The sequence below is a fragment of the Patiria miniata genome, unplaced genomic scaffold (genome assembly GCF_015706575.1).
Source record: "Patiria miniata isolate m_02_andy unplaced genomic scaffold, ASM1570657v1 HiC_scaffold_1, whole genome shotgun sequence".
Classification (NCBI taxonomy): Eukaryota; Metazoa; Echinodermata; class Asteroidea; order Valvatida; family Asterinidae; genus Patiria; species Patiria miniata.
This window is the reverse complement of record NW_024037047.1, coordinates 19,599,566-19,619,107: the sequence shown is the minus strand read 5'-3', so window position 1 is coordinate 19,619,107 and position 19,542 is coordinate 19,599,566. Positions and strand designations below refer to the sequence as shown.

Sequence of the window (19,542 nt, the reverse complement as noted above, 5' to 3'; positions counted from 1 at the left end):
ATGAGCACTGATGATGGACGCCATGCCAAAGAATAAAAACCATGCATGGGATATTTCAAAATACACCAAACTTTGCACAAACTTTGTAATATGGATCGGCTATACCGATATTCCCAAGTTATATGATGCATGAATGAAGGACTATAGACAATAATTATACAATGCTGAAATCAGTTCAGAAAAAAAACCTTTCATTTTTGAAGGCAAGGAATGCTAACTGTCACGTTGTTGACCTCAAGTCAAGGCTGTCCAACTGGCTGTCCAGCAAGTGTGGATCATCTGCATGAGAAAGCACGGAAACTTCTAGACGTGTGAAAAATACAGTAGCCACAAAAAATTGCCTTTCAGATTGTACAGAACGTGATCGGAACGTTTCCGGGTCTATTCACCTGTGTTTGGGGTCATGTTCCTTTTTTTCTGCAAGTCACTCCGATCCACCCCATTGACGTCAGAAACCATTATCCCATTCATGAATTGCTGCTATATACTTCTCAAGGTTCTCGATGCAACACGTGATTTCCTTTGAAACTTAAATGAGATGAGGATATCCACGTTGGTGCTCATAACCCACGCCAACATGTCACAACAACGTACGTTGAATTTGTTTCAATTGTATGTGTTTATTTTCTTTTGATTTCTAGGCCTGCAACATACAACGTCGTACACACATAAATGAAAGGAAGTGTTTTACTCAGTGTAACGACAAACTTCTAGGCATATGGTGGTTTTTTTTTCATTTTAGGATAGGCGTAGCCGGGGGGGGGGGGGAATAAGCCGAGGTATTTACCCTCCCCCCCCCCCCCCTATATTGTGTAAAGACTGCCCTTTCCCAATTAAATGTCCTTTTTTTTTTACCTGCGCTTACTCCCCCCCCCCCAATATTTTTTAAAGAGTGCCCTTTTTTTAACAAGTGCCAATTTTTTTTCTGAACAAGTGCCCTTTTAAAAAAAGAGTCCTGTTCTTTTTTTGTCCCATCGGCCGTTCCGGGTACTTTTTTTTTAAATTTCGCGCACTGTATCGCCCTGAAAAGCACCATATATTGTCCGTTTGTGTGCATGATCGTCAGTTTTGAACAGCGCCCCCATCGACAGATGGTACCAGCCCCCCCCCCCCCACACTATTTCATTTTACAGAGGCCAATTGTCCGGAGGAAAGAACGTGTCTACATTTCAGCAAGGATGTGCTAGTGGCCTTTCAGGCGCGGATCCGGGGGGGGGGGTCTGTCCCCCAAATTTTGTTTCATAGAAATTCATTAAAAATAACGCGAACCCCCCCCCCCCCCCCCCCCCCCACCTGCTCTGACACCGAAAAAATAATGATGGTAATAATGTCCACCTGTGCACAAAATACACAGCCAGCTTTGTTAGGAGGTATTTCTTCACTGTTTTGTAATATAGTGTTAATAATCGTCGGATTTGAACAGCGCCCCCATTGAAAGTAAGGTACGATCCCCCTCCCCGGCCCCCTATTGATTTTCGGAGGCCAAGTGACCGGAGAATATTTTTGCCGATGACCCCCCCCCCCCCCCCTGCAAAAATTCCTGGATCCGCCCCTGGCTATGCGCTGTTTTATCCGAAGTCTCTAACTCTAGATCAGCAAGTGTTGCACGATATTTAAGATCTTTAGGGTCTTGGTTTTACACAAAAAGAAAAAAATGCGCAAAAAAAGTACCCATCGCTGAAAACCGAAAATGAGGTTGTGGAATTCAGCTATAAAACTCAAACTCTGAAAGGAAAACCCATTATAACACTCCTTACCCACACGCACACTTTCCATTTGCTTTGATAGACTGGACTGGCTTCATGTACCGGAAAAAAGGTTTCACTTCCACGCCACACGTGTGTATGATGAGCTAGCAGACTACATCGAATGTAAACTGCGCCCTCTTTGGGCGAGTATCTTTTGGCTTTACGCCGTAAATCTAGAAGTGCGCCCTCACTTTTAAAAATGTTATTATGCTGCATTCTTTAAAATCCTGCTGCTGTAGGTTAGGCCCCCTCCCCCCCCCCCCCCCCCCCCCCCCCCCAAAAAAATATTCGGTCTCTGGTCAAACCAAAGTTCCGGAATTGACGCGGCAACGCGGCTTTTTTTTTTTTTTTTGCTTTTTTTTTCTTTTCTTCAAGCTTGGATTGTACAGACAAGGTGGGGTACTATTTTGCTTTTTTGGTGTCCTCATGTACATTAGTGTCCTCCATAATTTGCCTTGGTGCTTTCGATCTTTTGCCTTGGTGCAATTTCCCATTCCTTGGTGCTCTTTGGTAAAAGAAATTGAGGAGGTGCAGAAATAGAGGGCGCTGTTGGAGCTACCGCGGAACATTTTGGAGAAAAAAAAAATCGACGCGCATGATTAAAATCGACGCGCGCGCTGACCAGAGACCGAATTATTTTTTTTTTTGGCCTTAGGCCAAAAAAAAACAAAAATAGTCGGTCTCTGGTCAGACCGAAGTTCTGGAATTGATGCGGCAACGCGGGGTTTTTTTTGGTGGGTTTTTTTTTTTCAAGCTTGTATTGTACAGACAAGGTGGGTACTATTTTGCTTTTTTGTGTCCTCATTATACATTGGTGTCCTCCATAATTTGCCTTGGTGCCCTTTATCATTTGCCTTGGTGCGATTTCCCCATTCCTTGGTGCTCCTTGGTACAAAAATTTGAGGAGGCGCGGCAATAGAGGGCGCTGTTGTAGCTTCCGTGTTAATTTGGAGAAAAAAAAGGTTGACGCGCATGATTAAAATCTACGCGCGCGCTGACCAGAGACCGAGGTATTTTTTTTTCTTTGACCTTAAAATCGACGCGCGCTGACCAGAGACCGAGTATTTTTTTTTTTTTTTGGCCTTAATTGTGAGGTTCATCAAGTTTTCTCACGTTTTATTGCATTGTAATTGTTGAACTTATTTTTAACATTATTCAACAAACGTTTGTTAAAAAAAGCCAATGTTTTTGGTTGCGTGTTGGTGGTGGCACGTGGGGGGCCGGGGGATCCGCGTCCAATCACGTGATCGTATTGGCGCCCTCATTAGTCGGGGGTTTTCCCTATTCTCAGAAGCACACGTGGGGGTTTCCCCATTTTTATCACTCGTCGCGCGCGCCGAACGTCGCATATCAATTTTGTGATTTCGACATATAAAAGTTGCCACATCAGCATGCGTAACACCATAGCAGAATTAGTAGACCTTATAGGATGGCGTTGAAGTCGATAGGTCCATGATGAAATTAGACGATTTGTGCTGTTGATCGATCAGGAAATAAGGTACGTGGCGGTTTATAGTTTTAGTCATTGTGCAACAGACTGTAGGTGGTGAGGGAAGTGTACGTAGTTCAGTGTATGCACAGCCCAATCCATGACCTTGGGACTCCAGTGTGCCCGGTACGTGCTCGTTCGATCGCGTAACCCTGATAACCCGGATATACGATAACTTTACATTCATTCTTGTAGAAATGTGTATAGAATAGATTCGTAAAGAGATAGTTTTGCCTGTCTACTTTAACTAGTTTTATACGACAAGCCCATCGATGATCAAGTTGACATGACCAACATGAGCCTGCAATCAGCAATGCCGCAAATGGGCATGGCGATGTCTGACAAGGGATGATTCAATTCATTCGACCATGGAGCCAATAGCTCCATGGTTCAACATGTTCAACTTCATAGTTTTTGGTTGGTTCTTTAATTTTTATTTGTTTTACATTGAACAGTTGCCATTGTTTGGCTGTAATTTTCAGAAACTGACCATGCTGACATTAATAATAATATATTGATGCATGTACTGACCATGCTGAAATTGACCATGTACTGACCATGCTGCCATTGACCATGTACTGACCATGCTGACATTGACCATGTACTGACCATGCTGACACATTGAGCATGTACTGACCATGCTGACATTGACCATGTATGACCATGCTGACATTGACCATGTACTGACCATGCTGACATTGACCATGTACTGACCATGCTGACATTGACCATGTATGACCATGCTGACACATTGACCATGTACTGACCATGCTGACAAATTGACCATGTTCTGACCATGCTGACAAATTGACCATGTACTGACCATGCTGACATTGACCATGTACTGACCATGCTGCCATTGACCATGTACTGACCAAGCTGACACATATTGACCATGTACTGACCATGCTGCCATTGACCATGTACTGACCATGCTGCCATTGACCATGTACTGACCATGCTGACATTGACCATGTACTGACCATGCTGACTTGACCATGTACTAACCATGCTGACATTGAGAAATTATAAAAACTTTGATTCAAAATGGTCTTACTTCAGTTACATGTACTTGGGTCATACGTCATTGAACAAAATTCAAATGCAGCTTTGAAGCTGATAATGTTCGTACATGTACCTGGCATGCCTGGGTGTCTCACTGTCGTTGTGCTTGCTGCAGGTTTGAATAAGTTCCAATTTCTTTTATTCCGCTTGCCAGTCTTCCACTTGAAATTAAAGCTTTTCAGTTTTAGTATTGCATACCGCCCCCGCCCCCCCCCCCCCCCCCTTTGTTTAATTCCTCCTTCTTCTTCTCCTTGTGTTCCCCTTTGGCTTTTTGGGGTTTTTTGTTTTTGTTTTTTTTATAAAAAAGAAAGAAAAAATCAATAGGATCTGGTTTTTCTGTGGAAGGATGACTCTGTAGAGGTGCTAGTCACCTGTTCCATCTTGCCACTCACTGGCTTAGTCCGTATTCTGGCATAAACTCTTTTTTAACTATTTACTGAAATTGTAAATCCTCTGGGCAAGATTACCAATGACATACGAAGTTCACTAATTTTCCTCTGTATTGACTAACAAGCCCCCAGATAGCAATTTCATGTCATCAAAGTCAATTTGAGCAGTGAGAAAATACAAGCATTTTCTTAGAAAACACTTATAATTGTTCAGTCCAATCTCATAGGGTTTGTACACAGGGTGTTGAGTGAACTTCGTGTATGGAAATCTTTCCATTCTCTGTATTTTTTAATCTGTGATTCTGTATATCTTGTGATATTTTTTACATCAGCCAGTGGAGAAGTGTAATAAAATAAATAAATAAATAAATTGTGTTTTTTTAATTCTTGTTTCCTCCGAACATTTAGAACTGCCAGCATACATTGGTATGCTGGCATAATAACCTTCTCCTCTCTAACAGTGGGTATGGTGTAGATTGTGTTACGTTGTCCCTACCAGAACAGATTTGCCGCGTGGTACAAAATTCACTTTTTCACCTTTTCCATCTTTTCCATTATTTTTTCCACACTGCCCACAGGTCCACAATGGCTTGAGTTTCCATCGAACCGTGAAAAGTAAGAAACGCAACAATGGAGGGCAAAAGTGAGAAGGAACTTGCCCTAGAAGAAGACCCTCCCCCACCCCCACCAGGCGCCGCAGTTCACCCTACGCCTGGACCAACGCTAGACTCCTACATGAGCATCGATGACAGCACGGAGGGTTACGATTTGAAGTTTGAACCTTATTTGGAGCAGAAGTACGAGTGTCCCATCTGTCTTATGTGTCTGCGGGAACCAGTGCAAACTGAATGTGGACACCGGTTTTGCCGTGCGTGTATTTTGCGTTCACTAAGGTAAGGCTTACAAGTATTACATGTGACACAGACATTTTGACATGAGGCATGCATAGTTTTTCCTCTTGGCTTGCCAACATCCCCCCCCCCACACACCCAAAGACTTGCAAGGAACTATATGCCATACCTAAAACTGCAATCGTTCATAAAAGCACTTTCAGTGACATATTTGAAACAGCGTGTTACAATGTATGTGCCCATTATCCGCAAACAAGGTCTCTAGCCAGTTTTAAACACACTTTTAATACCGGCCAAACAAGCACTTGTATTTATTTCCATTCGTAAATATCTTTCGGTCAAAAAGTCAACAATTCACAACTTCCCAACAATTTTGTTCAACATGTTCTACATGTACGTGTACCTTGATGTTCGGAGAAACACCCCTCGGCCTCTTGCCATAGATGGTACACGCCTCGCGCACATTGTGCTAAAAATATCCTTTTATGAAGATTGGCGCGCGTGCAACGCATACTGCACGATGGTCGTTGTCAACCATTTTAAAACCACCCAGGTGAAGGACGACCAATGCAAATAGGAATTTGTCCTCAACAAAAGCCCAAAAATATTTTTAAAAAGAGCCAAAAAATTGCATATTAACTCAAGCTTGAAATCCACTCTCATTTCAATTCACCAGGATTACGTTTAAAATTCTGTTTCACTTTCACGATGAGTGGCATTTTTGGCTGCGTATTTTTGAACAGAACACAAATAAAAAGCTGTGTCCTTTCATTGGATTCCCAGAACTAAAGAAGCAAATTGTTTGAAATAGTTTCTGATGATGAAATGGCAAAATTACAAATGTGATTTGTGAAATTTGACAGAATTCAGGCTTCAAGAATGTTTAAGTGTGTATTCCAGTTTCAGGGAAAGAGGGACCATTCAGTCATTAAAAAAAAGGGTTTTAAATTTGTTTATTCTTTAGAAGAAGCAATACTTATTGCTCAGTGTTGCCTTGTTATAACAGGTACAAATGTACCTTGTCTTATCAGTAATGACATACAAAGAAAAATGTCCTTGTTATATAAGCAGGATGTTGTATTAACAGTGCTCTTCTTATCAGGGTTAAACTATACCTGTTCGGGAGGCTCAAAGGTGTTTCAAAATGTGTTTTTTATCAAACCTTTCTGGGTAAATTATTTCCTTTTTGGCATTTTCTGCATGAGCCAAATCAGGTTGAGGTACATAAGAAGTTCAGATTGCCAAGCTAGTCTGGTTCCCTGTCCCTATTGTCCTTCGGACTTCAAATATGGGGACAGGTACATGTAATGTAAGATCTTCCTTACCGATGAGTGTACGACGAGTTCTCACAGATTCTGATGCGTTCCGCAATACCATTGAAGAAAGACTCGAAGCTGTTGATATCCAGTAATTTATTGATCCAAACAGTAAAACAGCTAAAAACGGCTAAAACGGTGACAACGGTAACAACGGTAGAAAAACTGTTTCCTTCCATACACTCAAACTACAAAAATCTACAAACAATATTCGAACACTATGTGCGCGTGTCAAAAAGGGAACAAGTTAGCAACGCACTGCACCGCAGCTGCACGCGCGAGAGGCCACTGCGTTAAGCGCAAATCTTACAGGTAGTTAGCAGTGAACCTGGCTACATGTACATCATGAAGCATTCCTCCTGATGTATGCAATTTACATGCATGACGTGTAGGCCCCTATAGGTCTGAATCTCGCCTCATGAATTCAAAATCACAACGGTATGGTTGCACGCAACCAGACTATTGCAAAATGGCAATAGGCTGCGCCACAAATGTGCAGCTTAAGGTGATGAGCTTTGATTTTTGCTGAATTTGGAAGTGTCTCTGGCAAAAATCAATAAAGAGAGGGAAGTTACTGTTCAGTATATGCAGTTGAAATGCTTGAAAGTTGCCCTCATGGAGACACTGACGAGTTTGCGTACTTTTTGTGGTAATGCACTGGTGAGTTTTTGGACAATTTTGTGTGTTCAATCATCGTCCATGAACAAAGCTAGCCAGCGATTCTTGAGAAACAATCATGCTGCACGCGTGCAGAGGTGACCCATTCAATGGCTTAATTGGGAGCTCGCTACTGCTCCCCATATTTTTTTGGGGGGAGGGGGTCGGGACACAGTCTTATTAACAAGCGCGATAATCAGAGAAAAACTGGACCCAACTATGCATACAAATCCACAGCTAATCTGAGACTTCAAAGTGAGAAGAGTTAGTCGTTAGGACGATGTTAAACCCAAGCACTGAGTCACTTCCTCTAACAGCATCCATCAGATGTGGCATTAGCTCAACCGCCTTCCCTGCTTCCGTCATTCCTAACTCTGGATTTGGCTAGAAGCAGACGGGGAGATCTAGTTTCCTGACAGGAATTTTGTCTTCCCAAGAATCATTCCCGATCTCTGCACTGCACTGCTGACTTCCTTGAGCTCTTTTGTCAATCATGTTGCTCCCTTGCGTAGCACGTACCTCAAGCAGTTGAAAAGGTTCTTGCATTGGAATCTCATCCTACAACTTAATACACCAAAAGTGACTTAGGAAAGTTAAGGCTCAATATTAAGTCTTAAATTCTGCTACTTAGTTGCTATACAGTGCACATGCAAGTTCCATAAGGTAAGTTATAAATTCAGAAAGATATTATTTGTTCATCTTGATCCTTGATCATCTACAACTTAATACACCAAAAGTGACTTAGGAAAGTTAAGGCTCAATATTAAGTCTTAAATTCTGCTACTTAGTTGCTATACAGTGCACATGCAAGTTCCAAAAGGTAAGTTCAGAAAGATTGTAATAATTGTTCATCTTGATACTTGATATCTTTGCTTCTATCTCCATAACATTCTTGATTTTTGTTGTTCAAAAAATCACACAGACAGCTGTTTGCATTATCAACCTGCCTTTCCAACAGTGCTTTCTGCACTAGAAAGCAGGAGGTCGTGGGTTCGAGTCCCACCAGAGTGATTTTTTCCAACTTTCACTCGGGAGGTAACACACTGAGTATACAGTGTTCAAACGTCGGTGAAGGGCGAAACCTAATTTGATTTATATCACCCCGACGCAAAATTCCATCTTATATGAACAGTGCTTTTTGTTTTTGTCCAATCCAGGGATGCAGGCAACAGATGCCCTGTAGACCAACAACCACTGCAAAAGGTGAGTCTATAAATATGCATGAGAAATGTTTGAATATGCATGACTGCTTAGTTAAATATGCATGATTGTTTTGATATGAGTATTTTATTAGATTTATACCAATGAACTTACAATTGATGCATTATTTTATGGAGAGGTTTATACGCAATGAATAAGTAAATAGTTTTTGGAGAGTTTAGGTCCTTTTCATTTATCTTGGCACCCAGAAAGACAATGTTGTTAATTTATTGGAATCCATGTATGCTTGAGTATGGACTTTACATTGTTGTAGGACTCAAGTCCAGGACTCCGACTCCAGTCCATCTCAAGTCGCAATTTTTGTGACTTGGGCTCGACTCGAGTCACATCAGCTAAAGACTCGGACTCAGACTTGACCCTGGAGACTCGACTACAATACAGCTTTACATCAATACATTCATGATGTAAAATTCTGAATGGCATTTAAAAAAACCTGTGATATCGAGTTTTTGATTGTTCAGGAGCTGCAGATACATTGGTTTTATATCTATAGGGAAGACCTTAAACATCATTTGCTTTTGCTGTAATTTTCATAAATGGATGGAATTGGGGGGTTGGAAATATATAGCAAATATAGTTACACTGACTTTTTTGAGGTTTTGGGTTCGAAAATGCTATAAAAACCAAGAAAAACAATCATTTTCCTGTAGTCTGGTTTCCTGACTCCATTTAAGAAGAAACAGAGTAGTTTACATATATTGGGGAATTGTAAGGTCAGGGAGCTAGTCTAGCTGGCTTGTACCCGTTCATAGGTGTGTAATCGATTGCAAACAAGTGCGATGGTCAACTGGGGCCAGTATTTGAAAAAAAGCCAGTTTTTTTCAACGCTGATCGGCCGATCAGCGTTGGAAATTGATACAAAAATACCACTTTTCTTGAAAATGACAGTATACCAGGTGCCATGATTTTACAGGATGCTTTACACTGTCATTCCCTAACAGTCCAGCAAGGTATTTCAAAATGATTTGGTAGTTTTATTTTTTGATGTTTGCAAATGTTGTATTTTCCCTTTAACTGATACATTCAATAGTTGAGGTCAATAAAGAGGGTCAAAATAAGTTCACTCAACATTTATGAACATTACAGTTAAAGGGAATATACAACATTTGCAAACATCGAAAAATAAAACTACCAAGTTTTTCCGAAATACTTTACTAGGATGTTGGTAAATGACAGTGTAAAGCATCCTGTAAAACTATGGCACCTGGTGTGAAGTCATTTTCAAGAAAATAGTATTTTTGTATGTACATGTACATTTCCAACGGTGGTCGGCCGACCACCATTGGAAAAACCTAACTATTTTTCAACTACTGATCCAGATTTACCATTTTTTTCAGTTCAAATTTTGTTTGCTATTGGTTACATGTTCATGAACGGGTGCAGGCAGGCTAGACTGGTTACCTCACCTTACAATTTTCCGGCATCTACAAATATTGATCTATTTCATCTTTAGTGGAGCCAGGGAACCAGACTGCTTGAACATTTTTGTTTTTCTTGTTTTTTTTCCAGCATTTTCGAACACAAAATTCACACATGTTAGTGTAACAGTATTTGATCTATTATACTAACCCCTCAATTAGTTCAATTCTGAAAATTACAGCAAAAGCCAATGATGTACATTCCCTTTAAGTCAGTGGAGATATAGCTCCAGGATGTTAGCATACTGTATTCAAACTTTAGAGCACTATATAATGGCTCATTCTATAAATTTGGGGTCTACTTTTGTCCTGTACGTCCCACATCTGACATGTCTGATTTTGTCAATTCTGCATGGAGGCATTCCTTTCCGCTAGAGTGATTGTGAAAAACAAACTTAACCCAACAAATCAGGATAGTTTGAGCACATGCCTGCTGTACAACAAATTAAAAGGTTCAGCAAGAACAGGGACAGGCAAAGCTCAAACTTTGGACCCTAAATTTATAGAACAAGGCTTCACCCACACATACACCGACACAAACCCACACTTTGCGCTACTCATAGCATGTGATACCCCACATGCCCGATGTTATTATTGTGTAAATTGAGGACACCCATGTGAAACGTCCCTGTCGTAATTGATGACAGGAGTCCAATCAAGGTTTTCCTCGATTAAAAACATTCACAAAATCAATGGGAACTGTTAAACAAATGTTGAGAGTACATGTATGTCACAAAAGAGGAACACTAGGAAATCCTTGATTTACACCATAAACAAATCTGCATGCACCTGTGCATTTATGCACAGCATCAATGTAAAACATGGCACTGATGACAGTTAAAAACCAGAGTAATTCGTGTCCACACTTGTGTTTTGAGTATTTTGATGGAAAGATTTCCATATACGAAGTTCACTAATTTTCCTCTGTATTGACTAACAAGCCCCCAGATAGCAATTTCATGTCATCAAAGTCAATTTGAGCAGTGAGAAAATACAAGCATTTTCTTAGAAAACACTTAAAATTTTTCAGTCCAATCTCATAGGGTTTGTACACAGGGTGTTGAGTGAACTTCGTATACATGGAAATCTTTCCATTTTGATGCCTGGTTATGCTGGCATACAATGTACATGTAGGCCTATATGGGCCTATTTGGACGGATTTGGCTGCATATTTTGAATGACCTTTTTTGGAACAGTGCCTCCTTTATAAACTACACAGGGGTTTTCCCAGGATGGGGGATTTCCCTGCTCTGTTGTCCAATGTGCAATTATACTATTCCAAGTACACTATTTGTATGCCTAAACCATACAATAGCTGTCAGCATCCGGAAACCCTGGCCAAACTGGATTTTTGTTAATGGTGGTCACTAGATTTTCAGGGTTGCGAAATTCTGAAGGGGAAATCCAGCCGGGACAAAAGACCTCAGGGAACTTTTGGGTTTCTTTTATTTTGTATTTATTCAGAGAAATCTATTTCAAATCAACATGGAAGGTCGCAAAGAGGACAAAAGAGTTGATGTGGAATAATTGTGTTGTTGAAATCAAAAGTATTTTCAACAATTGCAAAAAATATGATGATCTTCTCAGAGGACCAGGACATTTCGATGAAAATTGGCAGATTGGAAGTTTTGCCTTAGAAATTTAAGCCTTCTTCTGATATCCAGAACTGACACGAAACGCCATAGTATATAAACGATGAATGTTTATGAGTGCAATGGTAGGAGTAATTGCATGATGTGACAATTGGATGTTCGCCAAGTGCAATGGAACATTCCATCTGTCACTGAATGAAATTATTCTTTCCATTGCACGAATGTGAAACATTCATTATTTGTTTTATACAACACCGGAATAAATCCTTGTCGTCTGATTGGTCAGATCCACCAATAGTTTGACTGTGCGATGGAACTTCTATTTAACGTGGAATAGAACTTTTAATTTTGTGGTGCGGCCGGGCCATGGGTTGGGACGAGTAATTCAATGACATGTGACCCAGGACCCACCAATCACATGGCAGGATTTATTAAGGCATTGTATATTAATATTTTAAATTAGCTTTTGCCCTTCACCAACGTTTAAACACTGTATACTCAGTGTGTTACCTCCCGAGTGAAAGATGGAAAAAATCACTCGGGTGGGACTCGAACCCACAACCTCCTGCTTTCTAGTGCAGATGTCTTACCACTCGACCACCGAGCTAACGGGATCGGTTGGCTGGTTCGAATCTGATGTGCATAGCAGCGGGTACCGCATAAACTATTATAAGATTTTATAAAATTCCATCTTATAATATATTTATATTATCGACAGAATGATACATGGACGCGGTGAATTTGTGTCTATGAAAAAGTTGGTACAAACGTTATTGCATCATCAGATACTTGACTCAAACCACAAGTTGGAATGTATGTATTTGTTAGTGGTTTTGGAAGCGCTGCCAATTACTGGAAAGGAAAACTATTGGTTGAATACAAACAAATGTGGACCACGTAGTTGGAGGAAATATGAAATATACTGAAGCTGGATAGGTGACCGAACTTTGGTCAAGCTTGGCAAGGAATTAGTCATTAGTCATTAGTTTTGGTTTTGTATTTAAAAAAATACCCGCAGTTGTGTGTTTTGAGTTTTGTGCCCTGGTTTGATTTTTAAAGGTAGGGTAGATCATTTGTCATTTGTGCATTTGTTTTCTTTTGAAGTAACAAAAGTACTCAGATGTTAAATACGGGTGCTTAACAACGAACCTGATGAAATGTTAGCTCTGTGAATGCTAGGCCTATTCCAAGACAACAATATTCTAGGATCTTGTTTTCCATTCGAAAGTTTCTGAGTCATGCGCCCGGAATTGCGCCCGAAATCAGCGTCTGGGACACATTCTCATTCAGCTGATTGCAGTTATGCGATATCATGCACTAAAATGACAGAAAAAATAGCAACCATGCACACGTGTGCATCATGTCAAAGCTGGCGCGCACCCACTAATTCGCCGAATTACAAACCAACTACTAACGGAAATTTCCAAAAATGTGTCTTTGGAAATGGCATATTCTGTTATTGTTTTCTTTAAAATGACAGCATGCCAGAAAGAATCATTTCACAGGGAGTTTAGTGCCATGACTATCCTTAAACCAACTGAGCTTTTGGTCAATAATTTTGTTACATGTATGTAGTTGCAATTTGGATGGGTGTTGATAATTATATCTACCTTTAATTTGCAGATGTTTCCTGATCTTTGTGTGAGACGGGAAATCATGGATCTGATGGCTCATTGCCCTCATCCGGAATGTGTCGAGATTGTAGAACTCAGAAATATGGAGGTAAGATCCCCCCCCCCTTTGCACCCCCCCCCCCCCTTCATACACCAATTGACCAATAAGTGGAAAACCGCATGTACATTGGGGTGCATATCTATGTTCCCGAATACCTATGTTCCCCAATACCGATGTTCCCCGAAATTCTTACCCTCTAACCCTAACCCAGACCCTTACACTAACCCTAATTCTAAGGATTTCGGGGAACATAGGTATTTGGGAACATGGGGTAGACCCCGTACATTGTATAGACAAAGAGTTACATTGTACTACATGTAATGCACGCTGTATGACAAATGTGACCTGTTCTGTCAAAATCAGACTTTTCTGGGCATAAGGTCAAAGATGATATTTTTGCTTAGTGTTAAAATATGTACATTTTCCTTTTAATTTGTGGTTTAATTTTTGAAACCGGTCATTCCTAGGCAAAGCTATTTTGAAGTTCATCATGTCGAAAAGTAGATAACGGAGAAAATGGCAGTTAAAGTTTGGGTTCTATTTTAAGACCTTTTTCAAGTGACATTTCTGTAACTGATATACCTTAACAAATCATCAAAAATACTACATTTAGAGTTCAAATTAGGGTTTCAAACTTTTATAGTATATTTTAGACATGTTCAAGATTACAAATATACAAAAATTAGAAAATCAAAAAAAAAAAATTACCCCACAGCGTTTTTGGCCCTTTCTCAATTTCAACCTCTGCCCAGAAGCATCTGCTTTTGACAGAAAGGGTCACAAATGATTATCATTAGAAGTGCTACATTGCACCTCTGGATGGAGTCATGAAAAGAACATAATGGCACGCGAGAAATAACAACTATCAAGCCATCATTTCAAGCCGCAAATATTTAAAAAACCGGAATATTTCACACATCTTTCATACAGAAAGTAGAACAATGTAACCTCATCTGCAGCGATATCTTTATTTCGGTCTCATGGGATGTGGAGGGATTTTCCCTTGTGTGTTTATTGGTTGGTGAGTTGGATGAAGCAATCAGCCTTCTTCCTAGTAAGGCAACAAGTGGATTGAGCTTGTTATGATTGTGGCTTCAAGGTGTACACCATCTTGGCAGAAACTAAAAGTCTACCATTAAAATTTACCTGAAGGATTCAATAGAGTACATGTAGTACTAAAAATGATATCCAGATGTCATATACAAAAGATAAATTCAATTTCTGAGAAGTTAAAGGGTCCATGAGTTGAATTTTTAATAGGAAGACATTTTGTGCAAATTTCTACTCCTCTGAATGTATGAAAATCCATTTTTGGTTAATTTTATTGAAAAGTGAACCTCTTTAAACATGTTAAACATGAATATGGAAATTGGCATTACCATAAAACCAAAACAGGTACCAACTACCCTTGAAAATGGCCAAAGGAAAGTTGAAACTCAGGTTAAATGAGACATAAAGTGCATTTTCAAGGATTGCATTAAGCAAATTACTTTGTCCTTTGACATCAGTTTTCGCCCCCAAAAAGTAAACTCCCTATCCCAACAAAAATGTGCTGCAATTCAAAGTTAGCAATGATTGATGAGACCCTTCACGTTTTAATTATTGTACATGTACCTCTCATAAGGGATATTCCATGTGTCACAGATAGCTTGATTTATTTTACTGCAGCAAAGAAGCTTAGCCTAGTGAGAAAGGTTATAAAACAAACATATTATTGCTGAGAGTTTCTTCCCCTTCATCTGCATACATGTAGGCTCACCAAGAGATGTGTCCATATGGGCTACAACCTTGCCCCAATCATTGCGGTGAAATGTTACAACGCCGGCGTATCGACAACCACATGAAGAAAGATTGCTCAAAACGACCCATCAACTGTGAATTCTGTAACGTTGTCATCGCCCTGGACCACACGCAGGTATGCCACTTTAAAAAACACAATTATTGTTGGGATTTATTGGGTTGATTTTCTTGTACCAGAAAAAAACAAGATGCATTTGTTTGTTTAGCTAAGATTGGCTAAAATTTGTTCTATTTTGTTCTAAATATTTCTTGTTTTTTAACTTTTGATATCTCAGGTCCATCTAGATACATGCCCAAAGGTTACCATTAGTTGTGAGTACTGCAAAGAGGCGATGATACGAGAACGACTCATGGTACATCTTAAAAATCTCTGCCCTAAGATGGTCGTCTTGTGTCGATTCCACGCCATTGGCTGTACTGAAAAGGTAGGTGGGAACCCGCCAAATCTGAATAAGATACTGTGTTGTAGTGAGTTAAGTCCATCACAACTCCATCTCAAGTCCATCACAAGTCCATCACAAGTCCATCCCAAGTCCATCACAAGTCCATCACAAGTCCATCACAAGTCCATCACAAGTCCATCACAAGTCCATCACAAGTCCATCACAAGTCCATCACAAGTCCATCACAAGTCCATCACAAGTCCATCACAAGTTCATCACAAGTTCATCACAAGTTCATCCCAAGTCCATCACAAGTCCATCACAAGTTCATCACAAGTCCATCACAAGTCCATCACAAGTCCATCACAAGTCCATCCCAAGCCCATCTGAAGTCCATCACAAGTCCATCACAAGTCCATCCCAAGCCCAACCCAAGCCCATCACAACTCCATCACTGATCACGAGTCCAGTCACAAATACCACGTGATGAATAATAACAAGGGAATGTTTTGGTCACTGTTAATTTGAATATTCGTGACTTGCGTTGATACTTGATGACCTTTGATGGACTTGTGAGGGCCTTCAAGACTGGAAATTGTACTTTTTTCACAGCTTATGGTCAGAGTTTCACTCGTGAGAATCTGGTATGAATTCTATTCGTTGATTGCAGATGGAACGTGAGCTGATGACAGATCACCTGACAATGTCAATGGAGAAACATATGGAGTTAATGGCCTCAAGATTAGAAGTGATCCAACCTCCACCCAATCGTTCCTCATCACATCAAGAACACGAGGTACCAGACCTATCTATGTTTGAGCATTATGAATATTCAGTTTATCCACCATATGCAAGCCCCAAAGTCCGACCAGCTACCGCAGACATGGGCACCAGTGGCATGGGTACCGTTTTGCCATCTGTTGCATCAGTCTACAGCCCTTCTCCAGTTCCCGCGAAGACATCGGAAGTCAACTTTGCCCCGACATTCAAATCAGGAGTAACGGATACAGAGAAACACGCCGCCAAGACATTAGATCAAGAAAAGTTGCAACCGTCTCATCTGAAGACGTCTATGAGTGTTCCTCATCAAAGGGAGAAGCCTCACATCATGCAAAGATTCCCCTCTGCCGATCCTCGGTACCCCGCCGCTGAGTCTAAAAGCTCCTCTGTCAACCCACGAATCACCGCTGCAGATCACCGGTATTCAACAGGAGACCTCAGTGTGCAATTTCGCCGGTTCCCATCCGTCGAATCTGACTATCAAGACGTTGATGTCGGCAGAACCGTACAGAAAATGGCGGAAGAATTGCGAGCGTTGAAGGAGAAAATGAAGGTACAAGAGCAGCGAGCAGCCATGCAAAAACAAGAAATGATTGAACTGCATCTGAATTCCCAGCACAGAATCAAGGAATTGACCGACTCCGTAGCAAAGTTAGAAACTAGACTTTGTGGTGGTGAGTTCTACTGGAGACTAGAGGGCTACTCCGGGTTGTTACAGGAAGCATCAAGGGGAGAGACAAGTGTACGTCATAGTCAGGGATTCTACACTGGTTTCTACGGCTACAAACTCTGTCTGCGGGTCAATTTCAACTCCCCCGATAGCGGGCACAGTCAGCACATCTCGCTCTTTGTTCACTTCATGAAAGGTGAATTTGATGATATTCTGGAGTGGCCGTTCAGCGGCACCATCACGTTGTCCATTCTAGATCAGAACGACGACACGTTGAAACGGAAACCTATCAGCGAAACGCTCGTAGCCAAACCAGAGCTGGCTGCCTTCCTACGACCTCGAACAAATCGTAATCACAAGGGGTTTGGATACATGGAATTTGCACCCCTTGAAATGCTGACTAGTGGAGCGTATATCAAGAACGATAGCATCATAATCAAAGTTAGAGTTCATTAATACATATTATAACTAGGGGTGTGCATTTATGGGTAGTACAGGAACCGGGCTCCCGATTGAAAGAAACCACAGGTACCCGGGTATCCATTCAAGAAACCCAACCCCAAAATTCAAATCTCAGAGGTTGTGCTTTTCAGATTGTTTACCAAGGTCCATGTAATAATACTACCGCATATGTTCGTCAATGCAGAAAGATGCAAGTGTGTACACTGTACAGTGAGCTGTATAATTATAAGATGGAATTTTTGCGCCGGGGTGATATTATTCAAATTAGGTTTTGCCCTTCACCAACGTTTTTAAACACTGTATACTCAGTGTGTTACCTCCCGAGTGAAAGTTGGAAAAAATCACTCGGGTGGGACTCGAACCCACAACCTCCTGCTTTCTAGTGCAGTCGGTGAAGGACAAAACCTAATTTGAAGTGAGATGTATAGTTTTCTGATGAAAAATGCATCTTCCGCAAGTGTCACAAACGTGAAACCTGTTTTGTTTTTCCCCACAAAATGACATTCAAAGCCTTTCTTTTTCATTGCCTGAGAAGCTACTTAAAAGTAATATGTAAAGTTGGTTACTGGTACCCGATCCCATAATCTGGAACCGGTTCCTGACATCAGTCGGCGGGTACTCTGGTTTAGCCCTAATTATTAGTAAGGAGTTTATTCATTATGGAATTAGGCAATAATATTTAGCTGTTTCATGTTTGTATTTCCTTGTATATTGATTCATTAGTATCTCTCAATATTGGAATGAAAATTCTCTAACCCTGTATTTTGCATGTTATCGCTTATAACAGTTCAGGATTCCTAATGTTTAACATACTTATCTAGTGGTGTTCCTATTTCTGCTTAAACTACTGAATTACTACACGGTAGAACATCAAGTTATTTACCCAAGTCTAGTTTGTGATATTGAAAAAGCCAGCATGCTGCGATCAAACTAGAGTGACTGCAGTGACAGGTCCCCCCCCAGCAGAAACCAAAATGTTCTCAAATAAGGCCATTTTCACATAAGAGAGGCCTTTCACCCCTCCCTGCCCCCCCCCCCCCCCCCCGCCCCCGCCCTCGCCCCCGCCCTTGACAGTAACCTCTCTGGATCCGCCCTAGGATTAAACCTTTGTATATTTGCCATGTTTGCACATGTAGTCATATTCTTTTACATTCAGTGCGATTTGCACATATTCAGTGAGAATTTAGTGCAGCCGTGCTGTACATAATCATACATAGGCTATATGCACATGTCTGAACACTCAGACAAGGGAATTCCCCTTGCATGTCCCACTCAACTTGGCCCACTATACAAAAATCTCTGTTTATCAGCAGGCATCCCATTTTTTTTTTATTTGATGTATTATTCTTATTCCTAATTTTTCAAAAAGAATTATTGCTCATCCACAACAAAATCACGGAAGGCATAGAATTTATTAGTTTATATTCCAAATCACTTCACCATGACGACGACATTATGCAATGCTCCCTGCTTCTCCGTTGCTCCAAGAAACAAATTGTTGTCAAAATCAAATGGGAATGGCACAAATAGTAAACCAGAATTTCTTTTTGAACAGCCGACTGCCCTAAGTATTGGCACTAGATTTCCCTGGCAATGACAATATTGCTCTTATTTTATTGCCAAAAGCTAACTGAACAGGATGAAAGGTCGAGGGTACATAGGGTTCACTAGTAAATCTGTCAAACTTCCTTAAAAAGAAAAGTTGACATTTATTGAGAAGTAAAGCGGATGTAGCTTGTACAAAATGTAGTAATCATTTCAAGTTATTCTGGATAGGAATAGTATAAACATGTGTAAAATGGTATATTTTGACAATTGCAGCAAACACTAAAACTGTCTAGGTGTCTCACGTACAGTTCAAATGACAATATAATGAGGCGTTGTAGAACTCATGGCAGATCAGGGGTTTGAGAATCTGTGGTATATTGTGAACAATTGGAGAGAATTGTCAATGATATGATCCCTGAATATATATTATCTCATAAGTGCTAATGAAAACCAGTCAATATATTAGGGACAGCCCATAT

General features: G+C 40.6%; 1 protein-coding gene across 3 annotated transcripts; it reads left to right on the top strand.

Moving 5' to 3' along the window:
- Positions 1-3,040: 3,040 nt before the first annotated feature.
- LOC119724946 (TNF receptor-associated factor 6-like) lies at positions 3,041-17,822 on the top strand. Of its 3 annotated transcripts, none has more exons than XM_038196281.1 (7): positions 3,041-3,246; positions 5,270-5,584; positions 8,673-8,718; positions 13,370-13,468; positions 15,174-15,335; positions 15,496-15,645; positions 16,274-17,822. In XM_038196281.1, the coding sequence occupies exons 2-7, from the start codon at positions 5,322-5,324 to the stop codon at positions 17,507-17,509; spliced, it is 1,956 nt and encodes a 651-aa protein (XP_038052209.1). In that variant the 5' UTR covers positions 3,041-3,246; positions 5,270-5,321; the 3' UTR covers positions 17,510-17,822. The 3 variants fall into 3 exon arrangements, with proteins under 3 accessions (XP_038052209.1, XP_038052226.1, XP_038052217.1); XM_038196298.1 differs by lacking the exon at positions 3,041-3,246 and adding an exon at positions 3,274-3,363; XM_038196289.1 differs by lacking the exon at positions 3,041-3,246 and adding an exon at positions 3,386-3,654.
- Positions 17,823-19,542: the final 1,720 nt, after the last annotated feature.

Bases quoted from the DNA above. Each gene is read 5' to 3' on its own strand.
- LOC119724946 (XM_038196281.1), top strand. From the start codon at position 5,322: ATGGAGGGCAAAAGTGAGAAGGAACTTGCCCTAGAAGAAGACCCTCCC. The intron at 8,719-13,369 runs GTGAGTCTATAA...TTTAATTTGCAG, and splicing joins ACCAACAACCACTGCAAAAG to ATGTTTCCTGATCTTTGTGT. The intron at 15,646-16,273 runs GTAGGTGGGAAC...CGTTGATTGCAG, and splicing joins CCATTGGCTGTACTGAAAAG to ATGGAACGTGAGCTGATGAC.